General features: G+C 34.5%; 1 protein-coding gene across 1 annotated transcript in view; it reads right to left on the reverse strand.

The window, feature by feature from the left end:
- Positions 1-977: 977 nt before the first annotated feature.
- The window catches only part of Ripk2 (receptor interacting serine/threonine kinase 2), a 20,884-nt gene continuing 4,060 nt past the window's right edge, over positions 978-17,801 (reverse strand). The window contains exons 3-10 of the mRNA XM_019205711.1: positions 14,657-14,814; positions 12,868-12,917; positions 11,896-12,057; positions 8,070-8,155; positions 5,384-5,473; positions 4,210-4,303; positions 1,982-2,143; positions 978-1,433 (exon numbers count right to left, since the gene is read on the reverse strand). Of these exons, the coding sequence (XP_019061256.1) occupies positions 1,096-1,433; positions 1,982-2,143; positions 4,210-4,303; positions 5,384-5,473; positions 8,070-8,155; positions 11,896-12,057; positions 12,868-12,917; positions 14,657-14,814 (1,140 nt within the window). The 3' untranslated portion in view covers positions 978-1,095. The remainder of the gene's footprint in view (positions 1,434-1,981; positions 2,144-4,209; positions 4,304-5,383; positions 5,474-8,069; positions 8,156-11,895; positions 12,058-12,867; positions 12,918-14,656; positions 14,815-17,801) is intronic.

The following is a 17,801-nucleotide window of genomic DNA, read 5'->3' on the forward strand; positions in this document are numbered from 1 at the left end:
ATGCCTGAAGCTGTACCCTGCCCCTCAGAGAGGTATTATACCTAATGTGCTACCCACTGAGCAAAATTTTCCCAACTTAAGGCTCAGCTGATGGAGATACTCAGGAACTTAAAACAGCTAATGGAAGTCCTTTTCATTGTGTTCCTCTGTCCCCAGTGTGGCCGCCATGTAATCTACAACCCACGTACAGTCCCTGTCTGATACCTTCTTAGTTGGCTGCATATACCGCAAGCATCCTTCTGGGTACCTGGAAATGAAAGCGAAGACATAGGTCCATCATAGGGGAATTGAGAAGACATCACTTCAGACACTGACTGAAATGTTGAGTGGGAAGAAAGGTAAGGTAGCAGTCTGGATTAGAGGGGAGTTATTTCTTACAGAGTTAGTTGGTCCTTCATGGGTTGCCCATGAAGAAAAATGGTCAGAAGCAAAAAGGATGTCAGTGTTAAAAAATGTAATCTGGGTAACAATTTAAAATTAATGAAGATTTTGAAATTTGGTGAAGATGTGAATTTTGGATTATAATAGGAATGTGGTACTGTGGTTTGTGTGAAGGGCATGTCATGTCAAATTCCATCTTGACAAGTAATAAGTGATCTACAAAGAAAGTGTGAAAGTGGTTTCTGTTAGAAATGCACGATACCATAAGATACTGTTATGTACAACAATATATTATACTAAAAATAGTTTCAATTAATTAGAGACATGAAACACTGAACCATGTAGCAAAATGCAAGGTTTTACTTATATTACTTTAAAAAATACTGCAATGTCATAGGAGACTAATGTTTATCCCCCAAAAATTTCAGTAACATTTCTAATATTCATGCATTTTATAAAAATATCAAAGAGCCAGGCGTGGTGGTGCATGCTTGTAATCCCAGCACTCAGGAGGCTGAGGCAGGAGGATCACTGTGAGTTTGAGACCAGCCTGGGCTACAATAGTGCATTCCAGGTCAATCTCAACTACATAGTGAGACTCTGTCTCAGAAAACCAACCAAACAAACAAACAAACAAAAAAACAAAAAAAAAACATCAAAGTGCCAGGGATATAAATAACCGTTTATAAACTTTTCTTCTTGAAAAAGACTCACTTACAAACTTTTATTTTGCGCAAAATTTAAAGATGGTGGTCTAGAAGTCATAAGTATTTCTGGATAAGGATGAAGACCCATCTGTTTGTTATCTTTCAACTTTTGTACTATAATTTTGGCAAATTCTTCTCCTTGGATATCACTGGTGTCCAGTAATTGTCTGACTTTTGAGGTCCTTGTAGGCTTGGTACTAATAAGTTCATAGTCCTCTTTCATGAGCAAGTCCCTGGACAGAAGGGCATCCAGTGATTGGTTAAGGCAGGCTTCTGTCATTTGGCTCACAATGTCTTCCCTCTTGCTCTGGATCCACTGCTGGGCCATACCAGGCTGCAGGTGCTCTGCAGAGGAGCAAGGGATGAACAATTTAAAAGCTAGGAGTAGTATATAGCAATGAACATAATTATATGAAAAAAAATAGGCACAATATTCAATTCTGTATGATTGTATCACTATGAATACTAGTACTTGTGGATGTAATTTTTTTTTCAGGAAACATTCAGGTTACCTCCCCTTTATTTTCCACAGAAAACGCTGCCTTTTTACATGCTGTAAATTATGGCCAAAAACTACTTTAGTTTTCAGTTTTTGCTTTTTGGTCTGCTTTGTTTCGAGTGTAAAGGAAAACAGCTTTGTTTTCAGTAACATATTAGGTAACACCTCCTCTTAGCACTTCCTGCCTTAGTTTGATAGTCCTGAAATGCCACCCGGGTCCAGTGCACTGAAAAGCTAGCACTGGGCTTGGAAGCGCTTCCCTACTTAAGCAGGTAAGTACTTGTCATATTGAGGAAATAGAAACCATGAAACCTTATTGTAGTCTAAATCTATTGAACATGCATTTATGAGGTAAATAACATCATTTATAATGTGGCTTACAGTAAGGATTTACCTGAATTTCCCTCTGCCAAGAGTGGATGTATTACTGCTAAAGAGTATGGGGCCATGCTGTGATCACACTGAGCCGCCCTTTGAAATGCAGACACAGTATTATTCCAACTGTGATTTACCGGACAGTGATGCAGCTTCACAGAAGAGCAGTCTTGAGTTTTTACTATAAAACACAATATCCTCATTAGTACAGTATTCCTCAGATATCCCAAACAGCGAAAATACCAATATTTGGGTCACACTGAAGGAAGACTCCAGTGTCTTTAGTTTCTCACTGTTATTAAAGCTTCTGCAGAAACCTAACTCTGCAAATACTTTTTAGTGCAAACAAGGATTTAAACTGAACATTTTTCTGTCTGTGCTCAGCTTCCTAAGTATATCATAAATTATGGAATTTCAGTTCTTTTGTGTCTGCTTCTACCTTCTACACTTTAAATGTTTTCTTTGTGTGTTTGTCAATATGTAGACCTTTAAATGTGTCATATCTATATACAATATATATCATCTATTTTCTCCTCCAACTCATGGCCTCAAGTGTCCATCTCTATTCTCAAATCTGTATAATTAAATTTTCGGTCCTCATTGAATATTTTGTCTTATATTTCAATAGCCCACTGGACATACCCCTAAATGTACCACTAGCACCCCAAATTAAAGAAAACATTAAAAAGTTAACAATCATTCATCTTAACTCTATTTACTTGTTTTTCTCTATAGTACTGGAAATGGAATCCAGAGTCTCCTTCATGCTAGGCAACTGCATAGATCTACCACTGAGCTTTTCATCTTTTGGGACAGGGTCTTGGTAAATTCCCAAGGCTGTGATCCTCCTGCTTCAGCCTCCCATGCAGCTGAGATTACAGATGTGAGTTCAGCTGATCATTCATTTTAATTCTAAAAGCTGTTTCAACTCTTAGTTTTGTTAACAGCACCAATGTTTTCCAAGTGACTGGGCTTAACATCTCATTCAGTTTTATTCCCCCCGCCCCCTTAGCCCTTCAAGTGAACAGGTGTGAAATCTCATTGGTGAGTCCTCCATAATATTCCTCACATCTTTCCCTATTTTCACTCTGGATCATCAGTTCTCATAATCTCCCGCCAGCACTACGGTAACAGTCTCTCAACTGGCCTCCCCACCTCAAGCCTCCTTTTCCTTTCAAAATATCTTACATATTCCAGCCAGGATGAATCTTCCTAAAGTGAAAAATTTCGTTTTGTTATATCCTTGCTCAGATATTTTCAAGTTATTCCCTACTCAAGTTAAAAAACTAAAATAGCTTAGCAGAGGATTAGAATTCTTGGTGATATTGTTCTCCCCTATTTATCTTCTTCTATTCACCCTCTTCACAGGCAAGTTCAGACTATTCCCTGCTCTCTGGATTCTGGGCCTCCATATTTCTTTGCCTGGAATGCCTATCCTTTTTAAGCAGATGGCCAGCCTTTAGCCAGAAATAACGTCTTCATGACGACAACATGGTGTAGCTGAGTGATATGAAAGTATTTAGCCAAAGACCTGGCTCCAGCAAGACTTGGATTTTCTGGCTGCCAGCTATGTGATTCACTGTGGTCCAGAGGGCTCTTAATCTATAAAACAAGATTGAAAGGCTATGCTGTGAAAGTACTTTGTAAGCAATGTTATTCTTTTATTACACCATCATAGCTCTAGATCCATTTTTCAGTTTTCTACCTTATCCTTATGGTAACATTTCTCCTCTTCCTTATAAGAGATTGAAAAAAATCTTTCCATAGTGTCTAACATAATAGCTTTAATACTTAAATACATTTGTTGAACATGCCACTGCTATCTAAAACATCTCATCATTTTAAAAAATTGGCATGGCTGGGTGTAGTGGCATATGCCTATAGGAGGCTGAGGCAGGAGGACTGCTATGAGTTTGAGGCCAGCTTGGGCTACCTAGTAAGTCCTGGTTTCAAAAACAAAATAAAAGAATGGGCATGATGGCTCACGCATATAATCCCTGCACTCTAGAAGGGTAAGGCAGGAGGATTACAAAGTCACGTCCAGCCTGGGCACCTAACCAACTTAACAAGGCACCATCTCAAAATAAAAAATAAAACAGGCTGGAGTTGTGGGTCCAATCTCCAGTACCATACACACACTGCAAATGAAAGACATGTTTCATACAAGTCATGACTTCATGCTAAGCAAATGATCTTGAAAGAAAGTGGGAAAGTTGTAAATAAATAATGACTGGAAAATCAACATACCAGGTAAAAAATCTTCATTTTGAGGAGCCAACTGAGATCTAGAAGTTCCCAGAGAAGAACTGTTTTTATGAAGCTGAGAGAATCCACATGACTCCTAAAGGAAACAGAAGATAAACAAGAGAACCTTTATTCCTGAAGGCTAATAAAAAATCATTTAAATTATATAGCTCTAGTTTCTAAGCAATTTTTGCTCTTTGCTTGCTAAAAATAACTCCTCAAATACTACAAAGTATAACAGATGGAATTAAAGAAGCAACATATATAGAACAATACAACAAATATAAACTTAATTTCTTTATCAACTCAAATGGGGGTGATGAGGCAATAATTACATTCTAGACACAGTTGTTTTTCAGTGTATTCTACATGATCCCAGTGGCTTTGTCCAGGAGTTAGAAGTGTGGATGAGGATTATGAATTCTGTATCTCTATGTACTGATTTATAGCAAATACTTGTACTCAGGTTCCTTCAAACTGAAGGGGGTGGGGAACCTTGAAAAAGTAATGGAGATCATGATTGTACCTCCAGCTCTGTCAAAGGACTACTGACTTACCTGCAATACGGCACTTAAACTCTCTGGGTCTTGGGGTCCTTGTCTGCACTGTCTATCTTAAATGTGCCCATGAGGGCTCAGGGATCAAATGAGATACAAAGTACCTAACAGATTCAGAAACTAAAGCTTTTTTGAATGTATTATTACTTGTCCGAATCTGCTAAGTGAACATTTATATTCTTAAAGATGACTTATGAATGAAGGATACGGAAGAGATCTATTTTCTTGGAGAACAACAAAAATGGATTTTCCTCTTATTAATTACTGTAAGAAAAACAAGATGGCATAAATATAGAGGTAGAATTACAACCAATAGTTTGCCCATATGTTATCACGGAACATCATCACTGTAAGAAATAATGCCAGGAACATAAGTCAGTACCGAGAAGCAAGGACTGTGAGTTGACTGGATGAATGAATTGAGAATTAGAAGAACTGGATTTCTGGTTAGTAGCTAACAAATTCTAAAAGCTCCCTGGCCTTTGTTTCCCATCTGTAGAAGAAGGGGTTAAGTGAAATGGCTTTCACATTGTTCACACATTTCAAGTGTAACACATACATGTATACATAACTACATATAATGTACGTGTCTGTGATATAAACATGCATTTTTTTTTTACCTCCTGTGGACTATGATTTACAGGTATGTTCAGCGGTGACTCCGTTTTCTTTTTGTCACATAAATGAATAGTACTTGAAGTACTCTGCAACTGGAATGAATACAAACATATACTTTAAGTAGAAGTGATTAAAAAACTACAGAAGTTAAATATAATCTATTTAACATTTATTTTATGAGTTTATACAAAAATAATGGAAATAAACTCTAACTCAGTTTAAAGTATAATACATACAGTATAAAGTAGGGGAAATATCTTTAGAGAAACAGACCTTGAATCCCGCCTCATTAATTGGTTGACTTGAGCAAATTACTGATCTCTCACAGTCTTGGAGCTTTGTCTTTAAAAGAATACCAGATTCTTCTAAAGACTGAGATTATAAAGGGTCTGATGCTTAATAAACTTTGGTGTGTATTCTATCCATAATGATTCCACCCTGACTATATGTCAAGTACTGTGTGTTTAAGTACTATTATTATTTTCATTTCATTGATAAGAAACTGAAGCTTGGACCAGGCAAAGGAGGTAGCACGTTTAATGGAATGGCAGTGGTCATGCAGCCAATCAGATCTGGATTAGTGTCACAGGATGTCTGTTTCACCTTGAGTATGAGAATCAATCTCAGTTTACTTCTGACTACCTATTTTGCAGTAGAACTGTAAGAAATTTTGGAAGTAATACATGCAAAAAGGCTCAAAGTTTACTTGTAAAGAATCAATAAATACAGCTGCTAAGGAGATGATTTCCTTTTGTATTACATTAAGCAATTTATTTGTCTGCCAGCACTACTGAGTGATTTAAAACAAATATGAACATCTGCTTTTCTTCCCCAGACCAGTATAATGACAAATGCTCTTCAGAATTTTAGAACTGAGTAGGGTCTGCACCCAGCTCTCCATCATTCAGTTACAACTACTTGTTCTGTTAGGAAGAAAAACTTATCTATCCATGTTTATAATGTACTTAGCACACAGTTCAATAAACATTTATAAATATATGTGAGCCTTTAAAATTAGTTTTTGGCTATGCCTATATTATTTTAAGGTTTTTATGGGCTTTACTGCAATCTTGCTCGCTCGCTACTTTTTTTTAAATTTAAATTTCTGAGAGGTACAGATGAGCTCAATGAGCAGAATTAAAGAAGTACACACTCCAAAGTGCTGGGGATTTAGTTCAGTGGTTCCACCGCTTGCCTTGCAAGCACAAAGACCTGAGTTTGATCCAAGGTGCCAAAACAAACAAAGAAACAAACAAACAAAGAAGTGCACACTCCAATGAAGTTCTAGAAGGATGAGGCAATTTATCGAAACATTTCTGATGATGTAATATCCTTGTATTAACACTGTTTTTCGTAACTGATGAGATATGACAACACATAGTGAACTAGTCCCAAAGAAGAAATGAAATGAAACAGTATATTAAAGTATATCATCATTGTATGAAATAATGCCCGGGACGGAAGTCAGTACCTAAAAGCAGACTGTCACAGTCAAAACAAGCCCTTCCATCTGGTTTTGTTTGGAAGGAGAGAAGGGAAATTTGTGAGGAGATAAAGCAAGAACTGAAAAAGAAGACAAAAATATACTTAGAAGTTTGAATTTACTAAGTAGAGAAACTGGTGTGTTCTGGACCAAAGACTTCATAACCAAAGACTTCATACCTATTCACAAGTGGGAGAGTCAGTAATAAGTTATCAAAAGAGTCCCTCTTCTTTACAAAATTCAGGAGCTAGTATTGCTACTATCAATTTTAGTTTAGTTATAGTTATTTCTTTTGGATTCTTCCTTTTAAACCAAGTTATATCAATAGATCCAGCAAACCACAAGGGACAAGCTATATCATTTATTTTGCTTGTTCATAATTCAAGATTTTGGCTAACTGGTGGTTTTTATTATCATATATTAAGTACAATTTTTAAATAAAATCTAACAAATGCTAGAATTATACTTACTATGACCATAGTTGCTTTCTGAACAAGTTTTGATAATATTAAGAAAACCCTAGTAACAGGTTCTTTCAATTGCTCTTCAGATTCACAAGGGCCAGACTGATGAGACAACTGCCCTAGGTAAGTCACATTAACTGCTGGTACTTTTCATGGTGTTTAAGAAAATGAAACTTAAAAAAGCAATAAAAATGCACATTGTTATCAGTTTTAATAAAGATTCTACAGCTTAGCTTGGCAACAAATATCAGTAAAACCTATGCGCACTGCATAAAAAAAAAAAAGAGAAGTGCAAGAACTCAGATATCTATTACTCTGTAGGCATTCAAACTTTAAGAAGGTAAATGTGATTCACACACAAACACATACACACACACACACACACACACACACACACACACACACACACACACATACATACACATAATCCCCTGCTTCACCTTTATGATGATTTAGGGGCACTCACTTGTCTACATTTGGCCTTCATTACCCATTTTATGTTTACATCTCATATACGAGAGCTCTGGAAATGTTAAATCTGAAGATGGCCATTTGAATGAAGTGGAAAAATTCTTTGGTGACAGAGGAAAGATGGTATTCATAGTATCTGGTAAACTCCCACCTCAAAATTAGTCTATATTTGTGAAAAGTATATAGAAACGAAACTAAATCAAAAACTTCTCATGAGTAATATAGAGTTGCTTAAAGTTCTAATTTATAGCATTTCATTTGGCAATTTACCTTTGTTTTCTTTAACTGGATAACAGCTTCAAGAAAAGTTACCTCTTCAAATGTTCTCAGAAGTGGTTCAAGTTCTATTAAACATTCTAAATTTAAAAAAATAAACAAAAAGTGGGTTTCAGATTGCTTCTAATAATTAAATTGAGTGCTAACATTTAGCTCATGGGGTCCTAAGTCATTTTCCCCCCAAAGTGATGACACTGACTGTCTTAATCTTTTTTACTAGCATAACAGACATAAGAATCAATGAAATGGAATTCACCTACCGATTTTCAACAAGTAAACTAAAGCCAATTCAATGAAAATATGGTCTTTGTAAAAATATGGTGCTAACGTCATACCATACATAAAAATTAACTTGAAATAGATCATCCACCAAAATGTAAACATAGGAGAAAATCATGACTTTGTGTTAGGGAGATTTCTTAGGTGACATAAAAATAGAATCTATTAAAAACTAATAATCATATTTCAAAATACTGAAAAACTGGCCCTTAATAAAAATGGAAACCTAAGCTGCATATGGGGAGAAAATATTCACATGTTACACGTCTGCTAGAGGACCTGCATCTGAAATATGTACAGAACCCAGAAACTCAATAATAGGACAAATAATAATTTAAAAAATGAGTAAAAGGCTTGTATACATTGTCCACACTTGTCTCTACTTTCTTCCCTCTAATTAAATTGTTAATATACACCATTCTTCTGCTTTTATTTTTCCACTAATTACATTTGTTAGGGTTACTATGATGACAACGCTTGAAAATTCTGCTTATCTTGTTTGGGCTTTTGATAGATTGGACACTGCTGACTATTTCCTCTTCGAAACTCTCCTTTGGTGGCTTCTAAGATTCAAGAGATGACACCTTTTACTTCCTTCCTTCAATCTTCTTTCTTTTTTTCCTTCTACTCAATTTCTAAGTTGAGGCATACTTCAGAGGTCTAAATTGGATCTTTGCTATCTCTATTCCCTATCTATAGGTGATCTAGTTCAGAACAATCTGTATGTCAGTGATACTCAATTTGGTATCAGAAACCCTCGCCTCTTCTTTGAAAAACAATTTTACAAAAGATTGTTTCTATTTGTTTTGTACCTGAGCAACGTTGCTATATAAGCCTCTGTGTGAACAAATTTTAAATTCTCTCAGGTAACTATCTCTGAGAGGAATTTCAGGGCTCTATGGTAAATTTATCTTTTGTTTGTTTTTGAGACAGGGTCTTGCTATGTGGAGGGCTGGCCTTGAACTTGCTGTGTGGCCCCTGTTGATCTCCAACTCAAGGTTCACGTGCCTCGGTGCTGGGCTTACAGGTATGTGTCACCATGCCTGGCTATCTTTCATTTTTAAGAAACTGCCAAACTCTTTTCCAAAGTTGTTACATCATGTTACATTCCTGTCAGTAATGCATGAGTGTTTAATTTCTTCATATCATAGTCAGAACTTTTTAATTACAGTTATTTTAGTGGGCAAGGAGTGGTATCTCATAATTTTAATTTGTATTTCATAGCAGTTTAAACAATTTTTAGTCATCTGAATATTTCTTGTGTTGAGATTCAAATTACTAATTTTTAAATTGTTATTTGCCTTACTGAGTTGTCAAAGTTCTTTATATTTTTACATACACCCCCTTTAAACAGTTATGTGATATAAAAATACATTCTCCTAGTCTATGGCTTGTTTGTTTCAGTAGTGTATTTTGAAGTGCAAAAGTTTCCAATTTTTTAAAGTCCAATAACTCATTTTTTGGTGCTTCTGTTTTTGATGTCTAAACTGAAAACTCTGCCTAATTCCAAAGTCATGAAGCTTTTCTCTAGCTTACATTTAGATGTATGATCTACTTTGTCTCTATAGTATATATTTTTTTCTCATTGAGTTTATTGGTACATTTTAGGGATACAGTGCAGTTACATTCATCATTGGGATCTTGTACCTTTACATGACAGGTCTTGGTTCTCATTTTTTCCCCTTGTCCCTGCCCCCCACCCCCATTCCCCATTTACAAATACTTTATTTCGATTTTTTCATTTTCTCATATTTTTTTTCTTTTATTTCCTTTCACCTACCCTTCCCACTTTCCCTACACCTTTAGCCCTTTTCTTCCTATTTCATAGTCATTTATACCATTAGGATCATATTTACAATTAGTTTTTCACATCAGAGAAACTATTTGGTATTTACACATGTGTGACTTATTTATTTCACTTAAGAGTGTATCTTCAATATGTATCCATTTTCCTATGAATGACTCTAATTTCTCATTCTTTATATGGCTGAATAGTATTCCATTTTATAGAAAAACCACATCTTCTTTATCCAGTCTCCCGCTGATGGGCAAATGGGCTGTTTCCCAGTTTTAGCTATTATAAACTGTGCTGCTATACACATGGGAAAGACTTTATGAACAAATCCTCAGTAGCACGGGAACTAGCACAAAGAATCAACAACTGGGATCTCATCTTATTAAAAGCTTCTGCACTACAAAAGAAACCATCAACAGAACTAATAGACAACCCTACCATGTGGGAAAAAATTTTTACCAGCTACTCCTCAGACAAAGAACTATTATCTAGAATAAAGAACTAAAAAAAATCAGACCCCCCAAATATAAAGACCCTATTCAAAATTGGGCATCTTAAATGAACAGACATTTCTCAGACAAAGAAGTAAAAGCAGCAAGTAAATATATGAAAAAATGTTCCACATCACTGGTCATTCGAGAGATGCAGATGAAAACAACACTGAGATGAGATTCCACCTCACCCCCGAAAGAATGGCTGCCAATCAGGAAATCAACCAATAACAAATGTTGGCGGGGTTGTGGGGAGAAAGGAACCCTTCTCCATTGTTGGTGGGAGTGCAGACTGGTGTGACCACTGTGGAAATCAATATGGAGATACCTCAAAGAGCTTGGACTGGAGGTTCCATTTGACCCAGCCATCCCTCTGCTGGGTATCTTTCCAAAAGAATCTGTAGTATATCTTAATTTGCTATTTTTTACTTCCAGAATTATCACCCTAATTAGACAAGTAATGAAAGTTTCCTAGATACTCCTTTGCTTGTCCTTCTGCCTTCCTCCAATTTTCCACACAGCAGCAAGAGTGATTTCACTGAAACTCAAACTAGATCACATAATTTACCTGAAAAACACACTTTAACAGTTTTCAACTGCATGTGGAATAAAATTCTAATCTTTTATAGTCAACATCTTCCTTCTTTGCTCATTATATTCAGGCTATATGGGTTTTCACTTTATTCCTTACAATTACAAAATTTTTTCCTTTTCTAATCTCAGAACATTTACCCTTGCTGTTTCCTCTCTTCAAGTTACTCTTTGGTCAGGTTTTGAATGAATGGCTCTTTTTCAAACTTCACATTTCAGCTCAAATGTTTGCAGTCCGACTCTCTTAACTAGTTAATCATTACCATGCTTCTTTCCTTATAGGACTTCACTATATCTGCTTCTGGTTTTTTTCTTTGCTTTCTCAACTAGAATGCAAGCTCCCAGAATTCAGTGCCTTAGATAGTCTTGTTTACTACCCTAGGCTCAGTACATTTCAGTAAGTACACAGCACATGGTAGATGTATAATTAATAAATTAATGAAATTATTACTCCTTTCAAATGATTTATTTTCTGTAAGGAATTCTGAATTTGTCTCTAGAAGCAGCTACCTGCATATGAAGACCATGAATAATCAGAGTGAAAAGAATTTATACAACACTTTCAAGTTACTCATCCAACTGGCAGTTTTCAAGGAGTCTTTTATTTACAGTATTTTGGCTATTTCTGTATTTCAAAAGCTGCATATTAAAACTCTCTACTCACTTAAGAAAGATGGTCTTTCATCTGGGTTTTGTGCCCATCCACGTTCTATTAGTGAGATCATCAGAGCTCGATGAGGTATATCAAGTGGCAAACTTTCTTCATTAGTGTCAGGTCGACGTCCCTGAGATACACTATACATGATCTGCAGAGGATTGGTGACTTCTGTCCAAACAAATATAATTCATTAGACATATATTATGGTTCAGTGTATTAAATTCCAACATTAACGAAATGAAAAGTAGGGGATCTTGACTTTTAAGGAGTAATTTACTATTCCTTTTCCTATAAAAGGAGTATATGTACATCCCATGCAATGTCAGACGTGCTGCCTCCTATGATAGGAGTTCACATCCTCACCTCAGAATTCTGGGCGTGGCCATGTGACTTGACTTAGTTGGTGGGATGTGAGTAGAGTAGAGTCTGACAGAATTCACGAGAGCTGAGTAAAATCTGGTAAAACCAAGAAGGGTTTAGCAACTATCTAATGTAAATGAGAAATAAATGTGTATTATAAGTGGCTGAGATTTTACGGTTACTTTTTATAGCAAGCTGTGCTATAGAAGTGTTAAAAAACAAACAATATCATCAGGCAATCAAAAAGATTATTCTTCAATGGGTGCTTCTCTTTATAGAAGAAATATTAACTAAATTTCCATATAAAGAGTTTTATAGCTGGAATGGATCTTGGAAATAAAAATTCCTAACTTCAGTAATCCCATTTTACAGATAATAAAAATGAGGACTTGAATTGAGCATTTTGACTGTAGGGCCAATTACTTTCAAAATAAGAATTAAGATCTAGGTTTTTCTGACCCTCAAGACAGTACACCTTTCGGTATATAATGACTTCATGACTGTTAAGTTCTTATTTTTTTTATAGTGTGTCCTATATAAAATTAATGAAAGGCAGATTAAAAATAAGATTATTACAACATGATATTTCTTAGAATAAGGAAGTCAGATTATACTGACCTTCAAAAGGCTGTTTTCTGGATAACACTTCCCACGTGATAATTGCATAGCTGTTTAAGAACAGTTATACATTATAAATAAATTTTGCATAATAAGCTAAAATACAGAGCACTAATTTTACAAGCTGATTGCGGAGATACCATTTTTAAAAGTGATAAAGTGGTGAAATGCTACATGAAGAATCACCATACACAACCAAGATGATGAATGCTCATTTACTTATAGAAGGCAATTAACCTTTGTTTTGAAAGGGAGTAAATTTTAATTCTAAAAATTAGGAAGTTAATAACAGCTTAAAGTTGCATGCAAGGATAACATTTTGAAGACAGCTTAATAGTTATTCTGGAACACTCACAGAAACCATATCCTCTGATTATATGATTCTACTTTTCACACAAATTGAAGAGCAGTGAAAGACTGTCTCATATAACCCTATTCTATTGACTTTTTTCTAGTCTCAGCACTATCTTCTTTCATAGTGAAAATATTTTGCCTACAATTTAAATATCAGTTTTAAATTACCTCGTTAAGCTACATAGAGTTTATATCTGGGATAAATGATCAAGTAGGGTGCAAAAATTTTGCCATGCCACCAAATTGACTACATGTTCAAAACAGACACATGGAATTGATTACATAAAAATACATCCTTTTAGAGGAAAAGTGAGGGTTACATAAGGAATTTTTACCCAAATCAAGGAATAAGAAATATTTCTTAATTTTCCCTGACAGGGAATACTAACATAAAGACATAATTCACAAATGAATTAAAAGTACACATAATCTGTTCTGTTTTTATAGAAGCAAAAACTAGCTTAAAAGAATTGCTGACTAGCACATGGTCTTTGCCATAGAAGATATGACTATTTTTAAGTAAATCATTCAAAATAAGCTAAAGATATCAGGGAATAGAACATATGAAAACATTATTTAATAATGTGAATACAAAAGATAGGTATCCACTAAAGTGGATTGGCTGGCATTGGATTTCAGATATTAAAATAATAACTTTTAGAAAATAGCAATGTGTAGTTTACTCAGCTATATAATTTTGTAAAGAGATACTGTTAAAAGTGCATTCATTTTTTACCCATTTATTTATTAAAGATAGCAAAAGTTATTTTAAAAGGCTATAAAATATGGTCAGTAAATTTAGTAAGTCTGATTTTACATTCATTATTTTAAAAGAGAAAATATACATGAATTCTCCCACTCCCCAATGCTGAGCATTACAAATTTTCATCTTCCTTTCTCTGACAAAGTAATCAGTACTGAAAACTGTTATGCTTATTACTATATCATAAGATTATAAGTAATCTGCACCTGGAGCATAAAAATATTTTATCAAAAACACAGATTTGCTGTATAAAAGATTCACACATATACGAATATTAGGAGCTCTTTAAATAGAAATATCCATAGTAAGTTTAAGAGGTTGTTTACTACTCTAAAATGATGTATAGGTAACAGACTGAAAGGGTGAACAGGATGAAAAACTTAAAACTGGTAAGTTAGAAATCAGTTTCCCTCTGCTTCTCCAAGTAACATATGATAAAAACTCTTTAACAATATTTCAAATTGATAGGACAAGAAGATATGCTTAGGATCTTTTAAAGTATGTAAATTTCTTATAGCAAGAGATCTTTGAAAAATATTAACCAATGTGATTTCTCATTTATTTGTACCACATTTATGTGAAAAGAATAAAAATCACATTTTAAAATATAGCTTTAAAATTAATCTTATATTTTAAACAAGGTTAACTGTGATCAAAAGTAACATATTGTACCTATATATATCGTGCTTCACGCTGGCCCTTGTGTTTTGTCCAGGTTCATAGTTTTCAGGCGGCATATAGATAATTGTTCCTCCCTCTGGTGAAGATTTGCTGCCACGTGACTGTGAGAGGGACATCATGCGCCATTTTGATAAACCAAAATCTGCAATCTGTAAAAGAGTAAATAGCTAAATTTAAAGTTTTTCTCTTTAAAAAGTTCAAAAATTGACTGTGCATATATATTGAGGTATCAGACTAGAGAAAAGGTTTACACACACATATATTTCTGTATTTTTTTTTTTTCTTTTAGTAATGGGGATCGAACCCAGGCCTTTGCACTTAGCTACAGCTGCAGCTCTTTTTATTTTATGAGACAGAGTCTGGCTGAGTCACTAAGAGTTGCTGAGGCTGGTCTTGAACTTGCCATCTCTCTGCCTCAGCCTCCCAGAGTGCTGGTATCACAGGGATTCACCACCATGCCTGGAAAATTTCTATATATTTTAACATCTGCTTACCAAATTAAATTCCATAGCACTGTGCCCAATAACTCTTGAAGCAATACATACTAACTTGGGGTTTAGCATAAAATTACAAATTTTAAAGAGAGACTAACAGCCTTTGTTTTGTATTCTGCATAAATATACACAATGAGTACCATTTTTAATAAGTACCTTTATAGAAAGTATGTGTTTCTAAATCCAGATACCTCTCATAGAATTATTAAGCCTATTTATACACTGTATTATTGTTCCTGGGCATTGTTTATAACTCAAGTTCATATGGTCTTATTCATAATGCCTTAAAAGCAACATCAAATTTTCAAATAACCAAAATCTTAATAATAATAAGTCATTACTGCATGATGTTTACTACTAAAAGCATTGTATTGATGGCAATAGTACAGTTTACATAAAAATTAGGGTACATTTTTGTCCATGACAATGGGTACCTAAAGAATTATCAATAACAGACACTGTACTTTGATGTGTCCTTTACAGTTTTATTCAATTGCAAATCTTGTGCAGATGTTGTATGTTTTATAACTCAATATTTAAAAGGTTCCTCAATCTTAAAAAAAGGAAAATAAAAGAACAGAAATAAAAACTTAGTGGACAACAAAGTATGAGATGATTTTAAAGACATTTATATTATTATTAGTAGTATTTTTTTTCTTTTTGGTACCAGGGATTCAACTCCCGACCTTGTGCTTACGAAGCAGGCAGCGGCACCCCTGAGCTAAATCCCCTGCCCCAACGTTTAAATTATTTACACTCTGTAAAGCACAATGAAGTAGTCAACAGACAACAAATGCATACATGCCTCAAATTATACTGTGTCTCATGTGTATGTAAAAACATTACTTGTCACTTAGAATTAGAAAAAAATTTAAAGGAAAAGTAAATGTTTAGTCTGATTTTTAAAAAGGAAAATAACTGATTTTGCAAATCTATATACTAGTAGGAGATTATCTTTAAACGCTGGTGTAAAAAATTTATAAATGGTTACAAAAAGGATGCTTCATAAGTAACCTGAAAATGAAAGGAAAACAAAAATTCACGAAAAACAAATTATATCGGACCCATGTTTCATTTCAGACCTCATATAATATAGTTGTTGTTCCATATGTATTTTTTGGATGGTTATTACTACTACCAAAAAAATAATATAGTTGTTGTTCCATATGTATTTTTTGGATGGTTATTACTACTACCAAAAAGTGTGTGCACATGCGTGTGTGTTTCATGGTTTATTATAAAGTATTCTGGCATATTTTAACAATAACACATTCAAATATTAAATTAGCAGGCCTATCTGATATTTGCAGAAGTTCTGGAATTCATTCATCTGTTCATGCAATGAATAATTGTAGAATGAAAGAAAATGCTTTTACATGGCATATGCTAGGCATGTGGCAGTTAACAAAACATTAAATTTCTGTCTTCATAAAGCTTACATTCTAAATGGGGGATGTGGTCAACAAATGCATTAATGAAAAAAATCATATCAGTTGTTGAGAAATGCTATGGAGACAGATCAAGGCACCACGATGGAAAGAAACTTTGGTGGGTGGTGAGGAAGAGGTGCTCTCCGATGAGGGTGGAGTAGGTCAAGCAGAAAGCCCAAGGCTATCTGGGAGAAGCAGTCACGCAAGGACTTCCATATGTGCATGGACAAAATGCAAATAGAGAGATTTGCTCTGAAGATTCAGAGGATTAGCTGGTCATTAAGATACTTCTATTTGCCAGTCCTAAAATTGATGAAATAGATTAGCGTGTCTCTGTCTCTCCCTCTCTTCTCTCTTCATTTTAATAATACTGAGGCAGAGACAGTGTCTTCAATAAAAGGAATTTTTTACTCAGTTTTTATCATACTTTTTGGTTAATTTTTCCATTATTTCCATGTTTTAATTCTTTGAATATTTTAAGATTTATAATTATCTCAATATTAATATTATTCAAAGAAGCATATATATAAAATGATACAAAAATAAAATGGTACAAAATGTAAAGTTAGTTACACTTACTGTTTAATTACTTGGCAACTAGTTTTTATTTATTGTCATCACTTAGATATAGGGTAGCTAAAGTCACTACTACATTTGGCCCCTTTAGCACCTCAGTCTTGCATTTCATAGAAAATAAAATTCAAAAGAGTTAACAGATTTCAATGTAAAATATGAAACCTTTAGAAGATAACAGAAGACAATCATCAGTACCTAGAACTTGGTGAAGAGTACTTTGACAATAAAAGAAAAAAGTGTTAAATTGGACTTCATAAAAATTAAAACTTTTGTGAAGGTAGAGGGGGTGAGGGGAAGGCAGGGGTGTGGGGAAAAAATGAGAACCAAGATCTGTCATGTAAAGGTTCAAGATCCCAATGATGAATGTAACTACTGTACACTTAAAAAGTACCAAAAAGCTCAATAAAAATAAAATTAATTACTATCTGAAAAAAATTAAAACTTTTGCTTTTTTAAAAGCTCTATTAAAAAGATGAAAAGACAAACTGAGGACTGGAACAAAATATTTTTAAAGCTACATTATTTGATGAAGGACCCACATTTAAAATATATGCAATGGGCCAGAGATTTAGTTCGGTGGTTCCATTGCCTGACTTGCAAGTGCAAGGTCCTGATCCCCGGTACAAAAAAAAAAAT

Source organism: Fukomys damarensis, unplaced genomic scaffold (genome assembly GCF_012274545.1).
Source record: "Fukomys damarensis isolate Sample0158 unplaced genomic scaffold, DMR_v1.0_HiC HiC_scaffold_5, whole genome shotgun sequence".
In the NCBI taxonomy this organism is placed as follows: domain Eukaryota; kingdom Metazoa; phylum Chordata; class Mammalia; order Rodentia; family Bathyergidae; genus Fukomys; species Fukomys damarensis.